At 49.3% G+C, this 18,556-nt stretch overlaps 2 protein-coding genes across 5 annotated transcripts in view; both read left to right on the top strand.

Annotated features, from left to right (window-relative positions):
- SEPTIN5 (septin 5) overlaps positions 1 to 11,257 on the top strand; it is a 58,153-nt gene extending 46,896 nt beyond the window's left edge. For all 4 annotated transcript variants that reach the window (XM_059713475.1, XM_059713473.1, XM_059713474.1 and 1 more), the window contains exons 6-11: positions 299 to 416; positions 1,085 to 1,186; positions 1,514 to 1,610; positions 3,952 to 4,087; positions 6,375 to 6,477; positions 7,419 to 11,257. In XM_059713475.1, the coding sequence (XP_059569458.1) occupies positions 299 to 416; positions 1,085 to 1,186; positions 1,514 to 1,610; positions 3,952 to 4,087; positions 6,375 to 6,477; positions 7,419 to 7,475 (613 nt within the window). In that variant the 3' untranslated portion in view covers positions 7,476 to 11,257. The remainder of the gene's footprint in view (positions 1 to 298; positions 417 to 1,084; positions 1,187 to 1,513; positions 1,611 to 3,951; positions 4,088 to 6,374; positions 6,478 to 7,418) is intronic.
- Positions 11,258 to 14,954: 3,697 nt separating this feature from the next.
- On the top strand, positions 14,955 to 15,482 carry GP1BB (glycoprotein Ib platelet subunit beta). The gene has a single exon (XM_006270927.4). It carries the CDS (start codon positions 14,955 to 14,957, stop codon positions 15,480 to 15,482), a length of 528 nt encoding a protein of 175 aa, XP_006270989.2.
- The last annotated feature ends 3,074 nt before the right edge of the window (positions 15,483 to 18,556 follow it).

Genomic DNA, 18,556 nt, shown 5'->3' with positions numbered 1-18,556 from the left:
TGTAGGGAGTGAATTGTACTGCACGCTGTCTGGCTCAACAGGCTGAGCTGCTGTAGTAACTGGGCTCTAAAATGGCACGTTCAGAACAGCTGTAGCTGAACCGTCTGAGAACTCGCCCTAGTGGCTCATAGAATTTGAGACTCCAGTGCCTTAGATCCTGGGCTGGGTTTGTCTAGCTCCATGCTTCCTTGTGTGAGGGTACATAGCCCAAGGAGTGACCTGGAACAGCTCACTTAGAGAGGGAAGTGAGCTCCTGTGTCTCCTTGCTGATTGCTGCAACTCCCCATGTCCACTGCAGGCTGAGGCCAGTAGATGTCGAATTCATGAAGGCTTTGCACGAGAAGGTCAACATTGTGCCCCTGATCGCCAAAGCGGACTGCCTGATCCCCTCGGAGATCCGAAAGCTAAAGGAGAGGGTGAGGCACACTGCATCCCTTCTTGAAGTAGGATGATCCTTAAATGGTAGCACATTGAGAGGAGAGGGGTCATTGTGGCTTCTCCAGCCAGCTGAATGGGCTGCTTCAGAGGGGAAAGGGGTCCAAGGAGGCCAATGGAGCCCCTCCCCATGGCTTTTCACTGTAATAGCCAGCCAGGCCCAAACAAGTCCTTCACCCCCCTCATTGTCAGGGCAGAGGGGTCCATATCCAGAGGTTTTGGGGCTGTAAATGTAGTGGCCCCAAAGCAGCCATGGACAGTGGGTAAAATGATCCAGGAATCCCCCTTTCCCATCCATTCACAAGTATCTTATTTTAGGAGCCAACCCTGGCTGGCCTGTTTACAAAAAAGTCAAAGAGTTTGGCTTCTACAATGTCCTGCCTTATTCCGCACTTCCCATCCTCTGCCTGCCCCTCCAGGAACACTGGAAATCTCAGGAGAGAGAGCTTGCTCCTCCAAGGATGCTCTAGAGGGTCCACAACAGTGTGCTTCTCGCTTGTTTTCCTGACCTTGTGAGGCCCCCTCCCTTTCCTATAAAAGCCAAAGAGCTGTATAGTTGTAGATACACTCTGCTGGGGTGTTCTCTTCTGTCATGCTGATGAGCCATGTGGTGCTGTCTTTCCTTTGCCATTGTCCTGCATGGAAATAGATCCGGGAAGAGATTGACAAGTTTGGGATTAAAGTTTACCAGTTTCCAGAGTGCGACTCAGATGAAGATGAGGAATTCAAACAGCAAGACAGAGAGCTGAAGGTAAGGAAGGCACACGATGAGTTCATTGAGCAATATAGTGACATCATCCAGCTGTTGAGTGCAGTGAGTCACTAAGGCTGGGATTTCCTAATATACCAGACATGAGCCCACATCCCACTGAGATGGTCCCTCCAGGAAGGACAGCCCCATATCAGCTAATGTGCTTGTTTGATCCACTGCTGGAAACACTACCAGGGGCAGCACCTGGGGCTTTGCCAGTCCTCTCAGCTCCCATCTCAGTGTGTATATCTCTGTATCTGAACCTGAACTATAAAGCCCATTTGGGCTGTTCTAGGCTTCAAAATTCCTTGTTGTCTCTTGTTTCAGGAAAGCGCTCCCTTCGCTGTCATTGGCAGTAACACAGTGGTGGAGGCCAAAGGCCAGAGAGTCCGTGGGCGGCTGTATCCCTGGGGCATCGTGGAAGGTATGCTCTGATCCCAGTAGCCCTGCAGTAGAAGCTGGATTTGCTTAGTGCCAGCTCCAGGGCAGAATTTGTCCTCTTGCAGGTGAGGTGGATGCTGTTCAGTGCTGTGTTGTGATTGATGGACTGTTCAGCTCTGGAGCCCACTGATGGCCTGTGTATGTCTGTAGCTTATGGGTGAGGGCACTGAGACTGGTGGGACTGATGCCACATGGCTCTCCCTGACGGATATCAATCATGGAAACACTCTGGGCAAAGGAGAGAGATTCTTGACTCAGGAGTTAGTGTGTGAGGAAGCAGCTGCTCACTGCTCAGGAAGGCATTGCCCACAGGCACCATTGCTGCTAAAGGAGCTAAGCTTTGTACCCTTCAGCACTCTACTCCAGTAAAGGACTTCGCTGCTGCTGCTACTGCTGTCTTTGCAATGGATGTGGTGAGACCTAAACACATAGCACCAAGCTGGGAAGGGGATATGGGAGATGTGTGACTGCAACCCTCCCCAAAGGCTGGCTGCAGTGATTATATGTTGACCTGCCGTATTATCTCCCCACTGTTCTGCTTTTAGGTAAGGCTGATGCTAGCAGCAAGGGCTTGTGAGCTGATGTGTCGCCAAAATACATCCCCAGTGCACAAAATTAGTGGTTTGAATTGGAGGAAACCACTTTTTCAAACTGCAATGCCAATTTCTGGCAAAGGCAGCTCCCAGGCATTAAGGATACGTTTCTGCCATGTCTCCAGTGCCAGGGAGTAAACAGGGAGAGGGCTGTGCTGACTCACTGCAAGTCTGCCTACGATTTCCTATTCTCCCCTGCTTGTGGAAAGCCCCTGAGCAGTGTGACTGTGAGCTGGCTTTTGCTCCTGATTCAGTGTTCCTCCTCAGATCTGCCTGTTTACTTGCTTTGTCACCATCAGATGATGGTGTTTTTTCAGGTTGCATATGTAGCTACCTTGCTGTGGTATGGCAGCTCAGGAGCACTTAGTGAACAGCACTGGCTGTCTGATGAGCTGGGAGAAGCATTGAAGCATTTGTATGTGAAAGGAAATCCGGTCTGCAAAACCCTTGGTGTGGCACAGCCTGGCTGCCCCCAGACTTTGCAGAGAGGTCAGCTAACAGATAAAAGCAAAGCAATGGGTCTCGTAAAGACCTAACCTCCCCTCGGACTGGTCCTTTGAAATAAAGCAAGCACTGGTTTAAATTGCAAAGAAGGGGAGCATACCAATTCACTGGAAAACCTGGACTAATGTCCAGATTTAGACTGGACATTAGGAAGAACTTCTTCACAGTTCGAGTGGCCAAGGTCTGGAACGGGCTCCCAAGGGAGGTAGTGCTCTCCCCTACCCTGGGGGTCTTCAAGAGGAGGTTAGACGAGTATCTAGCTGGGGTCATCTAGACCCAGCACTTTTTCCTGCTTATGCAGGGGGTCGGACTTGATGATCTATTGAGGTCCCTTCCGACCCTAACATCTATGAATCTATGATAAAATCACAGATGAAGGAGAAGTAAAACTGCCAGCTGCGCGGAAGGGAGCTGTGAAAGTGATCTCAGTGGTGATTACTGTCAGTGGTGACTCTGAACACGCTCAGCCTGCAGAGACTGTGCCTGTATGGTGCACAGCGCTGGCCTCCCTGCCTGTCTGTGGATTTCCCCCCCTGCAGTGCCTTTCCTCTCTGGGGAAGCAAGTGACACTAGGGGCTGATTCTAAGCCCATGGAAGCCAATGGAAAGACAACAATTGGTGTCCAAGAGTTTTGCATCAGGCCCCAAAGTCAGGCTAAAGGGAAACACATGGACTGGGCTTCCACAGGGCAGTTTGTTTCCCATGCTCCATTGTGAGCTGCAGACAGCAAACCCATCATGGGTGCACTGCACACACCTCAGAACCAACATCTTGTCTCAGTGTGGCTGCCTCACAGGCTGCATACATCCAGTTCCTTCTTCAACAAAGCTCCAGTAGTGCCTGGTTTCAGCAGCCCGGCCTGAAGGCCAGTGAGTTCAGGCTCTTGTGACTCAAGGAAGGAAGCAAGCTGTAGGGCAAGGGACCCTGCTTTTAAATGTCCAGACACTACGTCCACCAGGGCACTGTTGGCTGAAGCCCAAGTGCCCCAATATCTCACCAATGGGAAGCAGCCTCTTGGGTTTATGGCCCCAAAATCTTTGGCATGGAGGGTACAAAGGAGCAAGAGGGGGAGGGGAAGGTCTGAGTGATGGGTCAAGTGGAAGGGACCTTGCAAGAGCTAGAGTATTAGCTAAGACCTGGATGTTGGGAAGGGCGGAAGAGATCATGGCTTCCCTTTGGGGCTTGCTGTATGTGACGTCCAAGTACTGTTTGTTGCTATTTCTCTAGTGGAGAACCAAGCACACTGTGACTTTGTGAAGCTGAGGAACATGTTGATCCGGACGCACATGCATGACCTGAAAGATGTCACCTGTGATGTTCACTATGAGAACTACCGGGCACAGTGCATCCAGCAGATGACCAGGTAGGGCCCCAGATGTGCTGCATGTCATGGGGTGGTAGTGAGGTGTCCAGCCCCTGGAACGCACCTGAGACGCATGTGCTCGACATGCAGGTGCACAAGAGGCAAAATTAGAAGCTGACACAGGTCAGTCATAGCACATCCACAGTGTAAATCACCCCAAGGGACTCCTCTGAGCCCAGGCCACTGCCCCATGCTCCCATCCTCAGCCGTGGGGGAAGGTCCATAGAGAAATATGCCTCTTGGAGGAACTCCTGTCAGTTAAAATAGGCTTGGCCCAGTGAAGCATCTCCCTAAAGGCTTATCTGCCTGCGTTGCCAAAGCGTAGTCTGGTAGGGAGGCCCCACGTGGGTTGCAGTGCCTGTATCCTCCCCAGCTGTGGCCCTGTCTCAGTGACAACATCACCCTCGAGATGCTGCCATTTCTTTGACAATGCCTCTGCCCAAGCAGGGGCCAATTACTGCATTTTCATGTGTCCCCAGAGTGTTACCCTGTCATAGCTCATTGCATTTTGTTCCCTGGCATTTTTGTTGCAGGCTCAAACAGGTCAGAAGGTAGGAGAGAATGATCTCAGAAGTTTCATGCAGAAAAAAACAAACAAACCCCAACAACCCTCCATTTCTCTCGTCCAAAAATTGAAATTTTATTGAAAGTGTTACCTTTGAAAACTCTGTTGTGAGTTAAAAACCTTCACTTCCTACTCAAAAGCACTGTGTACAGTGTTCTGTGCTGCCACTTTCCACCCCAGAAGTGGCTGCATTTCAGTGATGCGCAAGATGGGGGTCGGACTCAATGATCTACTGAGGTCCCTTCCGACCCTAACATCTAACATCTATAAGTAGGCTGTGTGTGTAAATGTCTGTGAATGTGCCTGTGTTCATGCACAGACCCCTATAATTAACTTTATGTGGCAGACAATCTGTTTTTATTTTTAATGAAGGACATGCCGGAGACCCAACAGAAGTAACTATAGAGATCTGAGAGAAATGGTGCATTTCCCTAAATACTGTTTATGTACAGAATGTAGTAACCACTAAATAAATTGAGGAATAGCTAAGAAGAAATTCCTTAATGGAAGTAGTTTAAAAAATGCACTTTTTAAATGCCATCTTTTTTCTATATCCAACACATTTCCAGGATTTCAGATTCTCATGCAAAGCTGTGAGAACCAGGGGGTGATGATGTAATAGTTTCCAATATTCAGCTGAACTTTTAAGATGAAAGTCAGTTTATATAAAGCCTTCTGTAGTGCAATAGCCCAGACTACTGGGGAGGTGGCTGACTAATGAGCTAATGTTGCCACCAGGTGGTGAGAGCATACAATGGCACCCTGGCATTCTGCAGTTTCTGCTCTTTCCCAAGCATGTTTCACTCCCTGCAGATTGTGACTCGCATTATTGTTAGGACTCGCATCAATTCAGTTGCTTTCATGTTTTGATCTGTATAGAAAAAGGTGGGGGGAGAGGGGAGGGGAGGGGAGCAGGCAATGGTGGCCACAGCTAAAGCTATGGGCTTCTGTGTAGGGTATGCTGCTCTTGCTGGTGATAAAAATGGAGAGGTTTCAGCTAGAAACTTTTGCTCTTCTGCTCAGGGGCACACCAATCACCCTGTTCGCCAATCAGGGAGGAGTTTTCCCCTTAGATGAGACTGGCACAGGCTGAGGGGGATTTTGCCTTCCTCTGTAGTACAGGGCACGGGTCTTTTTCTGTGTTCGATCTACTTCCCTGTAGTTGCAGTGCAGTGACAGCACCCTCATCTCCCCTGTAGTGTGCTGCTGGGTGCACTTGGTGTGTCAGGTATTGCCACTTGTAGATGAGGGCTCAAAGTAGTGATTTTGGGAACCTTTTTGTTAAAAATAGCTTATGAGCACAGGGGCCTGCATTCAACAGCCCAGGAGGCTGCTGGCAGTCTTAGGTCCCCATGTCCTAGACAGATAGAGACAGAGGGTAAGAATGCAAGACTCTGGCCTGTAAGCATCTCTGCTGTATTGAGCCCCATCACGATTAGTGACTTGAGGCTTGTTGTCAGTGGGCTGTCCATCCAGTTGGGTGTGTGGCTTTCATACCTACAAGAGCCTCCCTCCAGGATGCTCCTCAGTGATCTTGGCCTGCATGTGAGGGGATTCCAGCCCTTGCTCCGCACCACCTCGCTGCACCCCACGGGCCTGCGTCAGTGCTGAGTGTAGGTGGCTGGATATGTGCATGTCCACACGGTGCTCCTTTCCTCTGCGCCAGATCCAGCCAGGGTGGAAGTGGACTGGACTGATTTTGTCCTCTCTCTTTTTTACTAGCAAGCTGACTCAGGACAACAGGATAGAAAGCCCAATTCCCATCCTGCCCCTTCCAACACCTGATACGGAAACAGAGAAGCTGATCAAGATGAAGGATGAAGAGGTAAGTCCCCACTGCACTTCAGGGTCCATGGGGATAAGTGCTAGGATCACAGGAGTTTCTCCTGGAGCTTTCCACTGCAGTGTCCCTCTCCCCACCTCCCCATTCCTTTTCTTCTGCAGAGGCTGTGTCCTTCTCAGGCAGTGGCAATGCCATGCTGAGAAGTGGACACTAATGCCCTGTCAGCAACTGCTGTGTTCAGGTGACTAGAGTTTTCTCCGAGACCCTCTTTCACCCTGCCAGCACCACCCAACGCAAGTGCCCCATCCTCTCTGCCAGGTCTGTCTCCTTCTGCCCTGTTCAGTCGCTGTGATTAGAAGGGCCCTGATGTCCAGCAAGTGGTGGCAAGAGCCAGGAGTGGCCGAAATGCAACCTGAGACCACCCCTGGTTCCCCTAGACAGCCGAGCTGTGTGTCTGTCGTGTCAGTATGTAGCACCAGCTTCTTGCTGGGCCTGATGTTCTGGTGTATTACTGGGGTGAGGGGAAGGAGTGAACAGGCCCTGGGGGCTGCCTTCACTAGGGTGAGCCACATTGTAGGGCAGCATGGGATGGTTGTCCTGCCTCTCTATCCTGTGGATAAGTGGTGGCTGTCCTTGCCTCAGCAGTGCCTGGCACCCTTCCCTCAGCTCCCTTCTTCCCAGGACAGCAGGGCCCACATGGGCCAGCTGTTACTGGAACCAGCCCACAGCTCTGAGTCATGTTTAGGTTGAGGTGCAACCTTCCCCTTGGGGCAGGGCCTCTCCCAAGCCCTATGTATCCTGGTCCCATGTATCCTGTGAGCCAGTCCAAGGTAGCCCAGGCACCCAGCAGAATGAGAAGCTGTGCAGACCTGGGCCCCAGCACAAAAGGTGGGGTGGCATAGTCCCTCTCTCAGCAGCAACCTGGCTGCTCCCTGTGGTGGATCCACCCACCCTCTGATCTTCCCTTCCCCTGTTTTGTACAGTTGCGGAGGATGCAAGAGATGCTGCAGAAGATGCAGCAACAGATGCAGGACCAGTGAGCGCTAGGAGGACAGGGGGGCAAAAGGAATCCCCCCTGGTGACTTGCTGGGGCCCAGCTTGAGACGTGGACGTTTTCGAGAGAAGTTCCCCATCGCGTAGAGACTTGCGGGCAAGAGCTGCACTCCACCCTCTAATTTATTAGCAGCGACACTGGCCCTGCAGTCAGCCGGATCGTGGAGGAGGCTGGTCACTTCACTGTTTACTGATGTGGGTTTTCTTTTTTTCCCTCTTTTCCTATTTTTTTTAATATATGTATATATATATAAAAGTCTGGGAAGTGTCTGAGGCATTTTTAAAACCTCCCCCCCTTCCAGGTGTACTAACTGCTCGTTTGGGAATGTTCTGGGATTTCAAGTCACGGTGTCTGTGGCGTCCAAACTTGAAGACTCTCTGTGTAAATGCACGTAAATGTTTACTCCCAGCCAAGGTGCGGTGACCCCATCCCCCTCACCACCCCTTAGGGCCAGCGCAGGTACCTCAAAAGGCAAATGTTACCTCTGACCTTTCATGGATTAGACTAAGCCAGCTGTACCTCTCTGCCTGGGCATTTCCCAGCCACTGCTTCATTGCAAGGCACAGCAGGGGTTTTTCACTGAAACTGGCTCATCGGGATATTCTTAGGGTGCCTGAACATTCCTGCTTGATTTTCCCATTGAGAAGTTCCAGGATCATTTGCACTGAGAGGAAGGAGCCTTGCTCCCTAGGTCAGTAAATACCAGCTTTCCACTGCCCTTATTTAGGCCTTCCTAGTTTCGCAGGTGTGCCATTGAAGGCCAGGCCGCATCAGCCTTTGGAGAGGTGATTGCTACTGGGCCAATCCCCTGGGTGCTAGCATCTCCTCAGCCCACTGCAGCCAGCAAAACTGAGGAGTTAGCAGGCGACATGGTAGCTTTTTCTTCACTCCCTTCCCTGTCTAGGGTGGGAGGTGTGGAGGTCCCATGGTTCAGCCCTTGCTATCCAACCCAAGTGTAACCCCAGTGCTCAGTTGGAGGTGTGAAGGGCTTAAGCCATACCCACTGTTTAGAGCTGAATGGTAGAAGCTACAGGGTAAGGAACAACTTCTCAGAGCAGGGCCCTCTTTTCCTTCCAAGCATGTGAAGCCCCTCAGACACACTGCTGGCCCATTAGCCCATTCTGCCATTTCCTCTGTACTTGCTTAATGAGCGTGTGGGAGAGCCGAGAGCTTTCTGGAGGGGCAAAGCTGGGAGGGCAGGCTGCAATGGGAACGGGGGGTGATGAATGGCTTGCAGAGTCTTCAGCCAGCACAACAGGTGTGCAGGTGTTATGCCAGGGACCAAATGCAGCCTGGCAGGCCTTGCCCTTCCTGCACTGCCCTTTCTTACAGTAGCTTTAGGCTTCCCTTTTCCTCCTGTCCCCAGGCATGGCAGTCTTTTCCAGCTCTAGTGCTGGGAAGGCAGGCAGGATCTGGTAGGCAGAGATAAGAGTGCTCTGTCTTTAGCCTTTCTGTCCCACTGCTGTTTCCTGCTTTATTTTTACCATCAGGCCCAGTGAGAGGAGGTCACCAGAAGTGTGGTGTGTCTGATAGCACAGGATGTGCTGGGAAGGCTGATGGGAATGGCATCTTGCAGGGACCTCTAAGTGAACTGCTCATTTGGCTCTTTTCTACCTTGACTCCATGGAGCTCAGGCAACAGGCTGGTTTCACTCTGATGCACATTGGGTGAGGCCATTGTGCCCAGCCCCTAGCTTCTGCTCTGATTCCTCTTTGTTCACATGTACCTGCAGTTTTGGGCTCCATCCCTGGCTTCCTGGTGGTCCCCAGTCTCTGTTACTGTTTTGGCTATGCATAGATGGCATGCTAAATACTGGTTTTAGATCCTAGGGCTGCTCCTGGCAGCATGTCAGGCTGGCTTTTCTCCACAGTGCCCTTGCCCCACTTGGTCAGTAGGTTGGGTGGCTCTTGTTCACCAGGCCAAGCCACTTGTATCTAGGCAGTGATGAGGGGCTTGGTGCCTAAGAGGGCTCTCACCCAACGCGTAGGGGAGGCATGAGTGAGCACCAGACTGAAGCTCTGAGCTTTGAGCCTGGCTTGTTTAAGATGCATTTTACTGCCCCAGAGAAGTGCAGGAGCATGAGGGATGTGCTTCCATCTGGCAGAAGAGCAAGGCTATTACCTAGGTGGCTCCTTTTTCTCTTCTCATGTGAAGCACATGCAATTGGGGCAATGCCAGGCCAGGATAGACTAGGGATCCATCTAATCTGGATCCTGCCCCGCTCCCTGCCCCCACAGTGTCAGATGCTTGGGGGGACCAAGCCTCCCTGCAGTGCTCCTTTTTATGCGATTATTATGGGGCAGATTCTTCCAGGCCTCTATTGGAAATCAGCTGCCAACACACTAACTCTCACCAGTGTTATTGACACTACTGTAACTGCAAAAGCATTGACATGGCTGTACTCTCCTGCTCCTCCCCTTTTTTTTAGCTTGCAAAGTTCCTTGTTTCTGTATTTTCTGGGCAATGCATCCCACAAGAGAGTGACCTACTGCAGTAACATCCCTTGACCAGCCAAGGGTGCCCCTGTTTTAAGCAGGTTCTGATCTAAGAGGACAAGGAGATCATCTTCCCTTTAGCCTCAGGTGATGACGTGGCAAAGTGGAACATGCAGCTGTACTGATGGCTGCAGCAGTGAGCAAGGTGTTCAGACAGGGTGCTGCTGTGGACTTGAGGTAGTTGGGAGCTCAAGGCCCCTACAGAAGTATTGCTGACTAAGACATCTGCTCCTCGTCCTAGTGAAGGAGTCTCCATCACCTCAGTGCAAACTGCTGCTAAATCAAGAAATGAATCGCTGATCCATTCCAGTCATGGGCAAAAGAGTGGGTTGTAGTTTGGGGTCAGGCAGAGAAGTACCTGCCAGTGAGGTGATTAGAATGGCAGCTCCTCAGCTGGAGGTGCAACTTTTGCAGAGGTGAAGTGGGACCACAGAGACCCACCAGCAAAAAAAATCCCAGCCAGCTTCCTACCCCATGAGGTGAGGTATGATGGCTGCCGGGAAAGGGACCAGAAACTGAGCTGTCCTCTTGCACGCACTAGGGTCTGTCTGTGGAAGTGGCACTTGCATGTTCAAAGGATGGGTGTCTATTACTGGCCCCGCTCTGTAGCAAAATCTCATTCCTGGATAAACACGGGTGTCTGTGTGGCCCTTGGGGGCTGTAGCTCCCACTGACAGAAGAAAGTAAAGGGTGTAAGTAGGGTGCTAATCCACCTAACCTCACCACCCACCTGCCCACGCACCTGTGTGTAACCAAAGGCAAACATTGCCAATGATAGCACTTCTTAGCAGCTCTCTCCAGGGGTCTTGTCCTGCTCTGTAGCTGTAGCTGGGGAAGAGGACAGTCGGTACAACCCCTTTAACTTTGTGCCTGACTGAGGAGGTACCTGTTGTGCGGTACTGGCTTTGTGATCACTTTGCTGCCCTGTCTGCATGCCTTGTCCTTGCCCCATGTCCTTTTGGGGGGACTCATTTGTGCTGTGCGACAGCTTTTCTGCTCACTCATCCCAGCCACAGCCATGTGGTAACTCTGGCTTACTCGTGACCATGTGACCCCACCTCCCCACGCTCCCTTCCAAGGCACTTCGTTGGTCTGTTTGATTACTTTTTTTTTTTGTAAATTTTTGTTGAAATGTTTGTTGTGAACACAGAAAATGGAACCTTTTAAAACATATCCATTTTATTAAAATGATTATTGTTATTATAATTATTATTATTATTATTAATAATGTTTACTACCTGAACTGATCAGTGAAATAAATGCATTAAAAACACCAAGTGGCCTTCTTCTGATTTAATTGTTCTCTCTATCAAAATGGCATTCATCATAAGGTGGAAGAGGCCTGGAAAATTCACCTTGGTGCTCTCTGTCCATATATCTTGTGCAATCAGATGCAGCTCAGTGCAGGATCTGTGGGGCGATGTTATGCCAAAAGTTGGCCTGGATGTTTCTCTGGTTTCCTTCCAGCCTTAAAATCTATGGGGAAAATGCATCTGGGTCATCACTGTTGTCACTAAGCCCTTCCCAACCGAAAAAAAAGCATGCTTGCAAGAGCCTGAGCCAGTAGCATGACCAAGGGTGGGTGACAGAGGCACTAGCCCCAGGCATCATTTAAATGAGGTGCAACAACACCTGTTGCCACCACTCCTGCCACCACTGCCATCCAGGGCACAGAACCCGCTTGTTACACCTCTGGCCTGAGCTATTCGTTCCTTTTCCATCTTACCTGCCTACTTTGGTGTAATGGTTGGGGAGGTCTTTATTGGCTTACTGGAAACTCAAGGCTCAATGGTTTTAGAAGAGAGAAACAAAACTTTAATTTCCCCTTGGGCCAAATCCTGCCTATGGTTACAGCCCTGCTGAATCAAAGGACCAGATACTTCCAGCTCTGCAGCTTCTAACTATAGTGAGAAACCTAAGGCAGAATTTGGCCTTTAATGGGTACAATGGTGATATGACCTCAGCATCCTGAGAGCATCCAGATGGCCTTAGTGTATTTTTATCCAGCCGATCCAGTTGGAGCATCTCTTCTCTGCCACAAATACAGGATGTGGTAAGCCTCCCTTGCTAACTGTGCATTGCACATGCCTTTGAGGCTGCTGAGTCATCTGACTATCGAGAAAAGCCCACCAGATCATGATGTCCCTGTCAGCATTATCTTTCCAGGCACTGTCCAGCTGAGGCAGCCTGCAGTTTTCTTCCTTTCCTTGGATCTCGCCTTCATTTTGGTGCAGCTACCAGAATGTCTTAGGTTTGACTGTAACTCTCAGTCATGCGAGGCCATGCAAAATCTCATTTCTTCTCTGCTCAGCTTTTCACTACAATTAAGTCACTAGAATCCCAGACCACTGTGTTAGACCTCCCAACCTGCCAAGCAAGGCTACACTGGAGTCAGTACTTGGATGAGAGACCTTCAAAGAAAACCTGAGGTCCTGTGGGAGGTGCTGATACTATCCATATGTTGCAATACAATCTTAGGGTTTACTGGAGTGCCAGAGAGTGGCTTTGTGATGAAATGTGAAGGCAAGGTCGCTAATGGTAATCGTGAATCTTGTGGTGCTTTTCACAATGTTAGTTGTGTTAAATTGAACTTTCTAGTTGCTTCTTAAGTCAGAACTTTCTCTCTATTTAAGTTTTGCCTGCAGTGGGATACAGTATTCTCCTTCACTTCCTGTCCCAACCTACGTGGTCCACATGTGCTAGTCCAATTCTCCCAAAGATGGATCTATCCATAACCAGTAAGGACCTTACCTTCAATGAAGAAATACCAATAAAAATGGGAAGGGTTGGGGGGAAGTGGAGGCGGAATGGCAAAATCAACAGATGGTGGGAGACAACAAATGGGGAAAAAAACAAAACAAAACAGGTACTTCTGCCCCCACATGAGATTTTCTGTTTTGCCTCTTTTACTTCCTGTCCCACTGCTGGAACATACGCAGGTGGGAAGGGATACTCGGAGCTGTGTGCATATAGTTGGTACAGGGTTTACATTCCTTCAGGATGAAAGTCATAGAGAGGATTATGGGAATGACCTAGGATGACATTATCATCATCATCAAACTAGGGTGCTGGGTTACTGTACTGAAGGTATTGCTGATCCACATGAGGCTCCCCCAGCTTTCTTGCAGACCTCTTGCCTAATTAGTATGATCATTGCTTGATCTCTGTGTGGAGAGAGATCTAGTTGGCTGCTATTGCCAAATCTTCTCCAGCCTCAGCAGAGGAAAGTAGCTGCACCAGTGACAGACACAGAAATAGCAATCATGTCAGATGGGAGGCAAGGACAGGTGCCACTTAGCACTGGATGGCCCTAAGAAATAGTAGCTTTCCTAAGGCTGCTGAATAGCTTATCCCCATACTCCCCAGCTGAGGTGTGTTTGCATTTAGTGCCCATCTTTCTCTTTGAAGCTCACTACTATTAAACCTTGCTCTTGTGGTAGCACGGGGGCAGCTTCTGAGAGGGTAGAGCCCCACAGTGGTAGCTGCTGCACAGATGTGCCACTAGTAACAGTCTCTGCCTTGCCCTGCTTACAGTCCACACCTCTCCATTACAGTTCCATTACTCAGCATGGGGCAAGCCTGCAAGAAATATAATGAAGACAACCCTTGCATCCTTCATTCCCTAATGTCCTTTCCCTCCCCTGCCACTAGGCCAGTCTTCATCACTGACATCAGGGCCACTAAGTGCTGGCACTGCTGAAGCGTTACTGCAGCCAGCACCATTTCCATTTCTCAGAACAGCTCCTCAACTGAGCCTTCCCCCTTCCGATGACGAGGATTGAGTTTGCAGGAAGAGATCAGTGGGAGGTGTCCTGGCAGTTTGCCGTCCCATTATCTTGTACACGCATGTGGGGAAATATCTGGTAGCTCAGCTGCTTGGTTGCAAACACTCCTGGACTGACTGGCAGCCTAGAACGGTCTTCTCTCATGCTGCAAGGCCAGCTGGGAACCGTTCTGGAAAAGTAAGTAGATGCACAGTGCCATGTGCCCTTCTTTCTTGCCTTTGATTGCTTTTTTGTTCAGGAAAGCATTGTCTTGCCACTGCATTCTCCTATCTCTGTACAGTTTCTGGAAATTGATGGTTCTTAGAGTTTTCTGCAGTGGAATAGGGTAGCTGCAGTTTTGGCACAGTCCAGTAGCCTTTTTCCTCCTGGTGTCCTGTCTCCAACCGTGACCAATGCTAGGTACTTCAGAAAAAGTGTATCCCTTTCCATGATGCATCCACTGGTGCCTGATCGTAGCAGGGAATCGCTATGTGCCCCGACACATGAGGGTTGCTTGTCTGTTCGTTTCAGTCTATTGTCGAAACCAGAGAGGCTTTTAGCTGCGCAAATGCCTAGTTCTTTTTTAATTTCTTGCAGCTATTTGCCCCTGTAGTGGTTTGCAGTGTCTGAATGTGAGAGTTAGGAGTTGGGCAAAAACAACTCCACGCACCAGTTCTTGACTGTCTATAATGATTTTCCTTAGTCATGATATTATACCAGTAATAGAGAAATAATAATCATGAATCTTATATTAGCCATGGCAGTAGATGCAAAAGACCTAGACGATTTCAGTCTAGTTTCTAGTGTCCCTCCACAAACCCAAGGCCAAAACAATTACCTGCCTAGTGTTGTTTGGGGTGGGGGAGGTGGAGAAGGAAGGGAGAGAGCACCTACTTGCTCAGTGCATCTCTTTAAATGATGTCCTCCCCAGTGGTGTCAGTTCCTTATCTCCATGGGAATCAAATTCACCCCCACGCTTAAATATAAATCCTCAGAGGAAACAAAACCCCATGGCTTGTTCTGGTTGGTCACAAGATTTCAGGAGCCTGCTTGCCCATTTGCTGCTCTCTTGTGGCAAGCAGCTAAGGTTTGCTCATGAGGTCTTGTGGAAGTCTGTCCACATGGTGACTGTGCGTTTGTGTTTCAGAGCTGGAAATGAGCCGCTGGATTCTCTTCCTTTCCCTCCTTGGCTTTCTCCCCCTTGGCATGTCCTTCTGTCCCAAGCCATGCCGTTGCACATACAATATCACTGACTGCACCTCACAGGAACTGACTGAGGAATCCCTCCCTACTTCCTTCAGTCCCTCAACTAGTGTTATCTTCCTCAACGACAACAGGCTCTCCTTTATTCCCAATGGGCTCTTTGACAACCTGAAGAGCCTTAAAGTGGTCCACCTGTGGCAGAACCCGTGGGAGTGCGACTGCGACATCCTCTACCTGCGTTCATGGCTTCAGTGGCAGCAGAACCGGGCCCACTATAGAAAAGTGATATGTGCATCCCCAGCTCACCTGCAGGGCAGGATCATTGCATACCTGTCAGAGGAGGAGATCATCACCACCTGCCAGTACTGGTATTGCAGCTTGGCCTTCGTTTTCCAGCTCTGCCTCTTTGTCCTCATCCTCATCCAGGTTGTCCTGGCCCTCCTCGTTATAGTTTACCTGCAAAGGTTCCGGAAATTTGCCAAAGAAGCCAAAAGGGTAGCCACTGAGATGCACCAGCATGGAGACACATAGGCACACTCTTCCTAGAATACCTGAGCACTGATTGACATCACAAGGGGCTTCAGTCCACATGCATCTGGGGAGAAGCATCAGTGAAATCATCTGGCATATGATGCTGAAAGGCACCCATTTTCTGAGCATCTGGCCCTGGACCTTGTCTAAAGCAGGACTTGGGACCATATTGAACATTGCCTTGTTCCAGTGCAGCACATGGTTCATATCTTGAACTTTTCCAAATAGATAACTCAGGATCAGGACCAGAGAAATGTGGGTGCATACATGTGCTCCAGGCAGACAAGGTTCCTTGGGTGAATTCGACATCTTTTATTAGACCAACCCAAATGGTTGTAGAATAGTTATTAAGCAAGCTTTCGGGTTCAAAAACCCTTCGTCAGGCTAAGGAAGCTTCAGTAGTTGGTGTGTGCTCAAGAGTTTTTGACGAAGGGTTTTTGATGAAGGGTTTTTGAACCCGAAAGCTTGCTTAATAACTATTCTCCAACCATTTGGGTTGGTCTAATAAAAGATATCAAATTCACCCAAGGAACCTTGTCTGCTTATGTCCTTAGACCAACACGGCTACAACCTAAACCCCTGCTACATGTGCTCCATGCATGTTTTACAGCGCTGTAATTTAGAGCACTTTTTATAGCGCTGCAAAGTTACAGCGCTCTTAAACATGACAGATATGCAATGTTTGGGGGAGGACGGGCAGTCTCTGAGCCTCCCTGTACTTTCCAGGCTAGGAGGCAGGGGGTGGTCCACAGTCTCCACTGGTCAGAAATTTGACCAGTTTACAGAAGTTATTTAAAGTACTAATAGAAGAGTTAATGTAAAATTATGTGTCCATTTTTAAAGTGCTGTAAAGCCCTGCACGTCTGTTAAGTCACAGCAATAAAGTACTTTGAACGGTGAAAAAAAAATAAATTTCTGTACATGCCCTATACTTTTACCAAACTTATGCAAACACAGTTGCTTTTCTGAATTGGAGACTGTTACTAGTCTGTTCCTTTCATGAGGCTGAAGAGAAACCCCAGGAGCTGTAAGGAACTGACTGAAAACTGGTAAGAGCTAGGAAAGTCTGAGCTACTGTTGCGACTGTGGGCTTCACACTCCTTTGTTGCTTGGGGCGGCTGCAGTGGGTCCTTTCTGTGCTAGAATATTGGAGCTGAATGAGAGCCGTGGCTCACAGCGCTCCGGTTCTGTCTGGTGAGAGCTGTGGCAGAGAGGAAGGCTAAGCCGCTGGGCTTGGACATAGGGTGCATGGGTGCAAGTCCACATCTCTGCCCTGGCTTCCAGTGTGACCTTGAAGAAATCAATGAATGACTCTGTGCTTCCGTTTCCCTATCTTGGAACTGGGGCTAAAATAGACACCCTTGGAGTTACCTGGCTGTGGGGATCAGGGCAGAGCTGGGATGGGGGAGATTTTCTAAAGTCCTCCAAATCTGTTCCCATTTAAATGACTTCAGGGCAAGCAGAGCCAGGCCACAGTAGTGGGAGTTCTGAAAATCTCTTCTGACAATGAAAGGGTGTTGAAATTGTAACAAGTTAAAAGGCAAGGTGGAGCAGCTGACATGCAGTGACTCTTTCTTTGTCTGCTCTTAACCAGAGACAAGTGAAAGTTAACCCAGGGCAATTTAACCTGTTTCATTCAGAGGTAAGCTGTCCTGGTATAGCTTGCACTTGAGGAGGGGTACGAACAGGCAGATGGACAATTGCCCGACATCTGTTGCTCCCTGATAAGTCCCCATTCCCTGCTAACTCACTGCACTTTGCTTGTTTGTCTGTCCCCTGAGAGTGCAAGTTGTCTGGGGCAGGGACTGTCTCTTATACTGGTTTGTACAGCACCTAGCACACCGGGGGCCTGACTTGAGTCAGGACCTCCAGCAGCAGCAAGAACAATGTCTTTAGTTATTTTGGATGCCCCTGGAATTGTTGTAAAAAACCAAATTGAAATAATAATGAAGATGCAAATGGCTGTTTCCAGACTGAACAATGTATCCACTTTAAACTCTCACCACCCAGTATGAGAACAAACTCCCAATAAGGGAATTGGGTGGGATGTTCCTGTTAAAATGATGTCTTGGAATTAGGGAATGTGTTCAAACCTCTGGGAAAAAATACACCTCTTGACTCTGCCACAATTTGTTCTCAACAAGGACTTTCTTTCCACTCCATTTTTAAATGCAGGATTTTTTTTGTTGTTTCTCATGTTTTTAAAACATAGCATGTGGCTGAAGGCCTCATGACTTATGAGGGGAGCAGGAGAGAGGCAGGAGGGGAAATGGAGAGAAGGAATGAGATTTTATAATGAAAAAGGAGGCCCAACAACCCCTTACTATCTCAGGAGATTGGTATGGGGGTAGCGGGGGATCTAGTTTTCCAATCACAGTTGGTTCTGTGGCAAGCCCAAGGGCATTACGGCCTCCCCAGTGATTTTATCCTTTGATGACATGATCCCGCGGGCCGTCACATTTTCCTGTTGATTCAGTCTCCAGCCTGTCTTGCAGTTTACATTCAAAGACCACCTGTTTCCTTGGGCTTTGGAGGGCCTAGTATGTACCATTGAGTAGCTAGTGACAAGATTCCTACTGATTTCAATGGGCTTTGGCTCAGGACCTAGGGGAGGACTGGTCATGTAGGAGCCGGGAGCAATAGATCTAGGAAGAGCGAGGTATACTTCTGTTCGGAAGCAGTGGATGACTGATGGTAGCTGTGTGCATGTGTGAGTTGGGGGGTGTGTGTTGGCTTGGCAGAGTGGCAGTAAATGGATACACGAATTGTAGCCCCATTATTCCAGCGTTGGCCCAAAGGCCTTGGCTGAAAGGACCCTGCCAACTCAGGTCTCTCACCAGCTGAGGTGTGTTGGCAGTGGGCACAAGGCAGAGGCAGCTGGCTCTATTGCTCTTCATGCCTTGTTCTGTGGGTAAACAGAAACGGTCCCTGTCCTTCACTGTCCAGGCAGCATTTAAATGGCTATTTTTAAATGGCCAAGTGGAGGGGGTTCTAGGACGTTGTCAGAGTACTGGCGTCTTGGGTCGAACCTGTGTCAAGCCCAATTTCAATGCAGAGCACAGGTGACAGGCCCT

This window comes from Alligator mississippiensis, chromosome 10 (genome assembly GCF_030867095.1).
Source record: "Alligator mississippiensis isolate rAllMis1 chromosome 10, rAllMis1, whole genome shotgun sequence".
NCBI classification, from domain to species: domain Eukaryota; kingdom Metazoa; phylum Chordata; order Crocodylia; family Alligatoridae; genus Alligator; species Alligator mississippiensis.
The sequence above is the reverse complement of the archived record's forward strand: the minus strand, read 5'-3'. Positions and strand labels throughout refer to the sequence as shown.

Coding starts and splice junctions, on each gene's coding strand:
- GP1BB (XM_006270927.4), top strand. CDS start 14,955: ATGTCCTTCTGTCCCAAGCCATGCCGTTGCACATACAATATCACTGAC.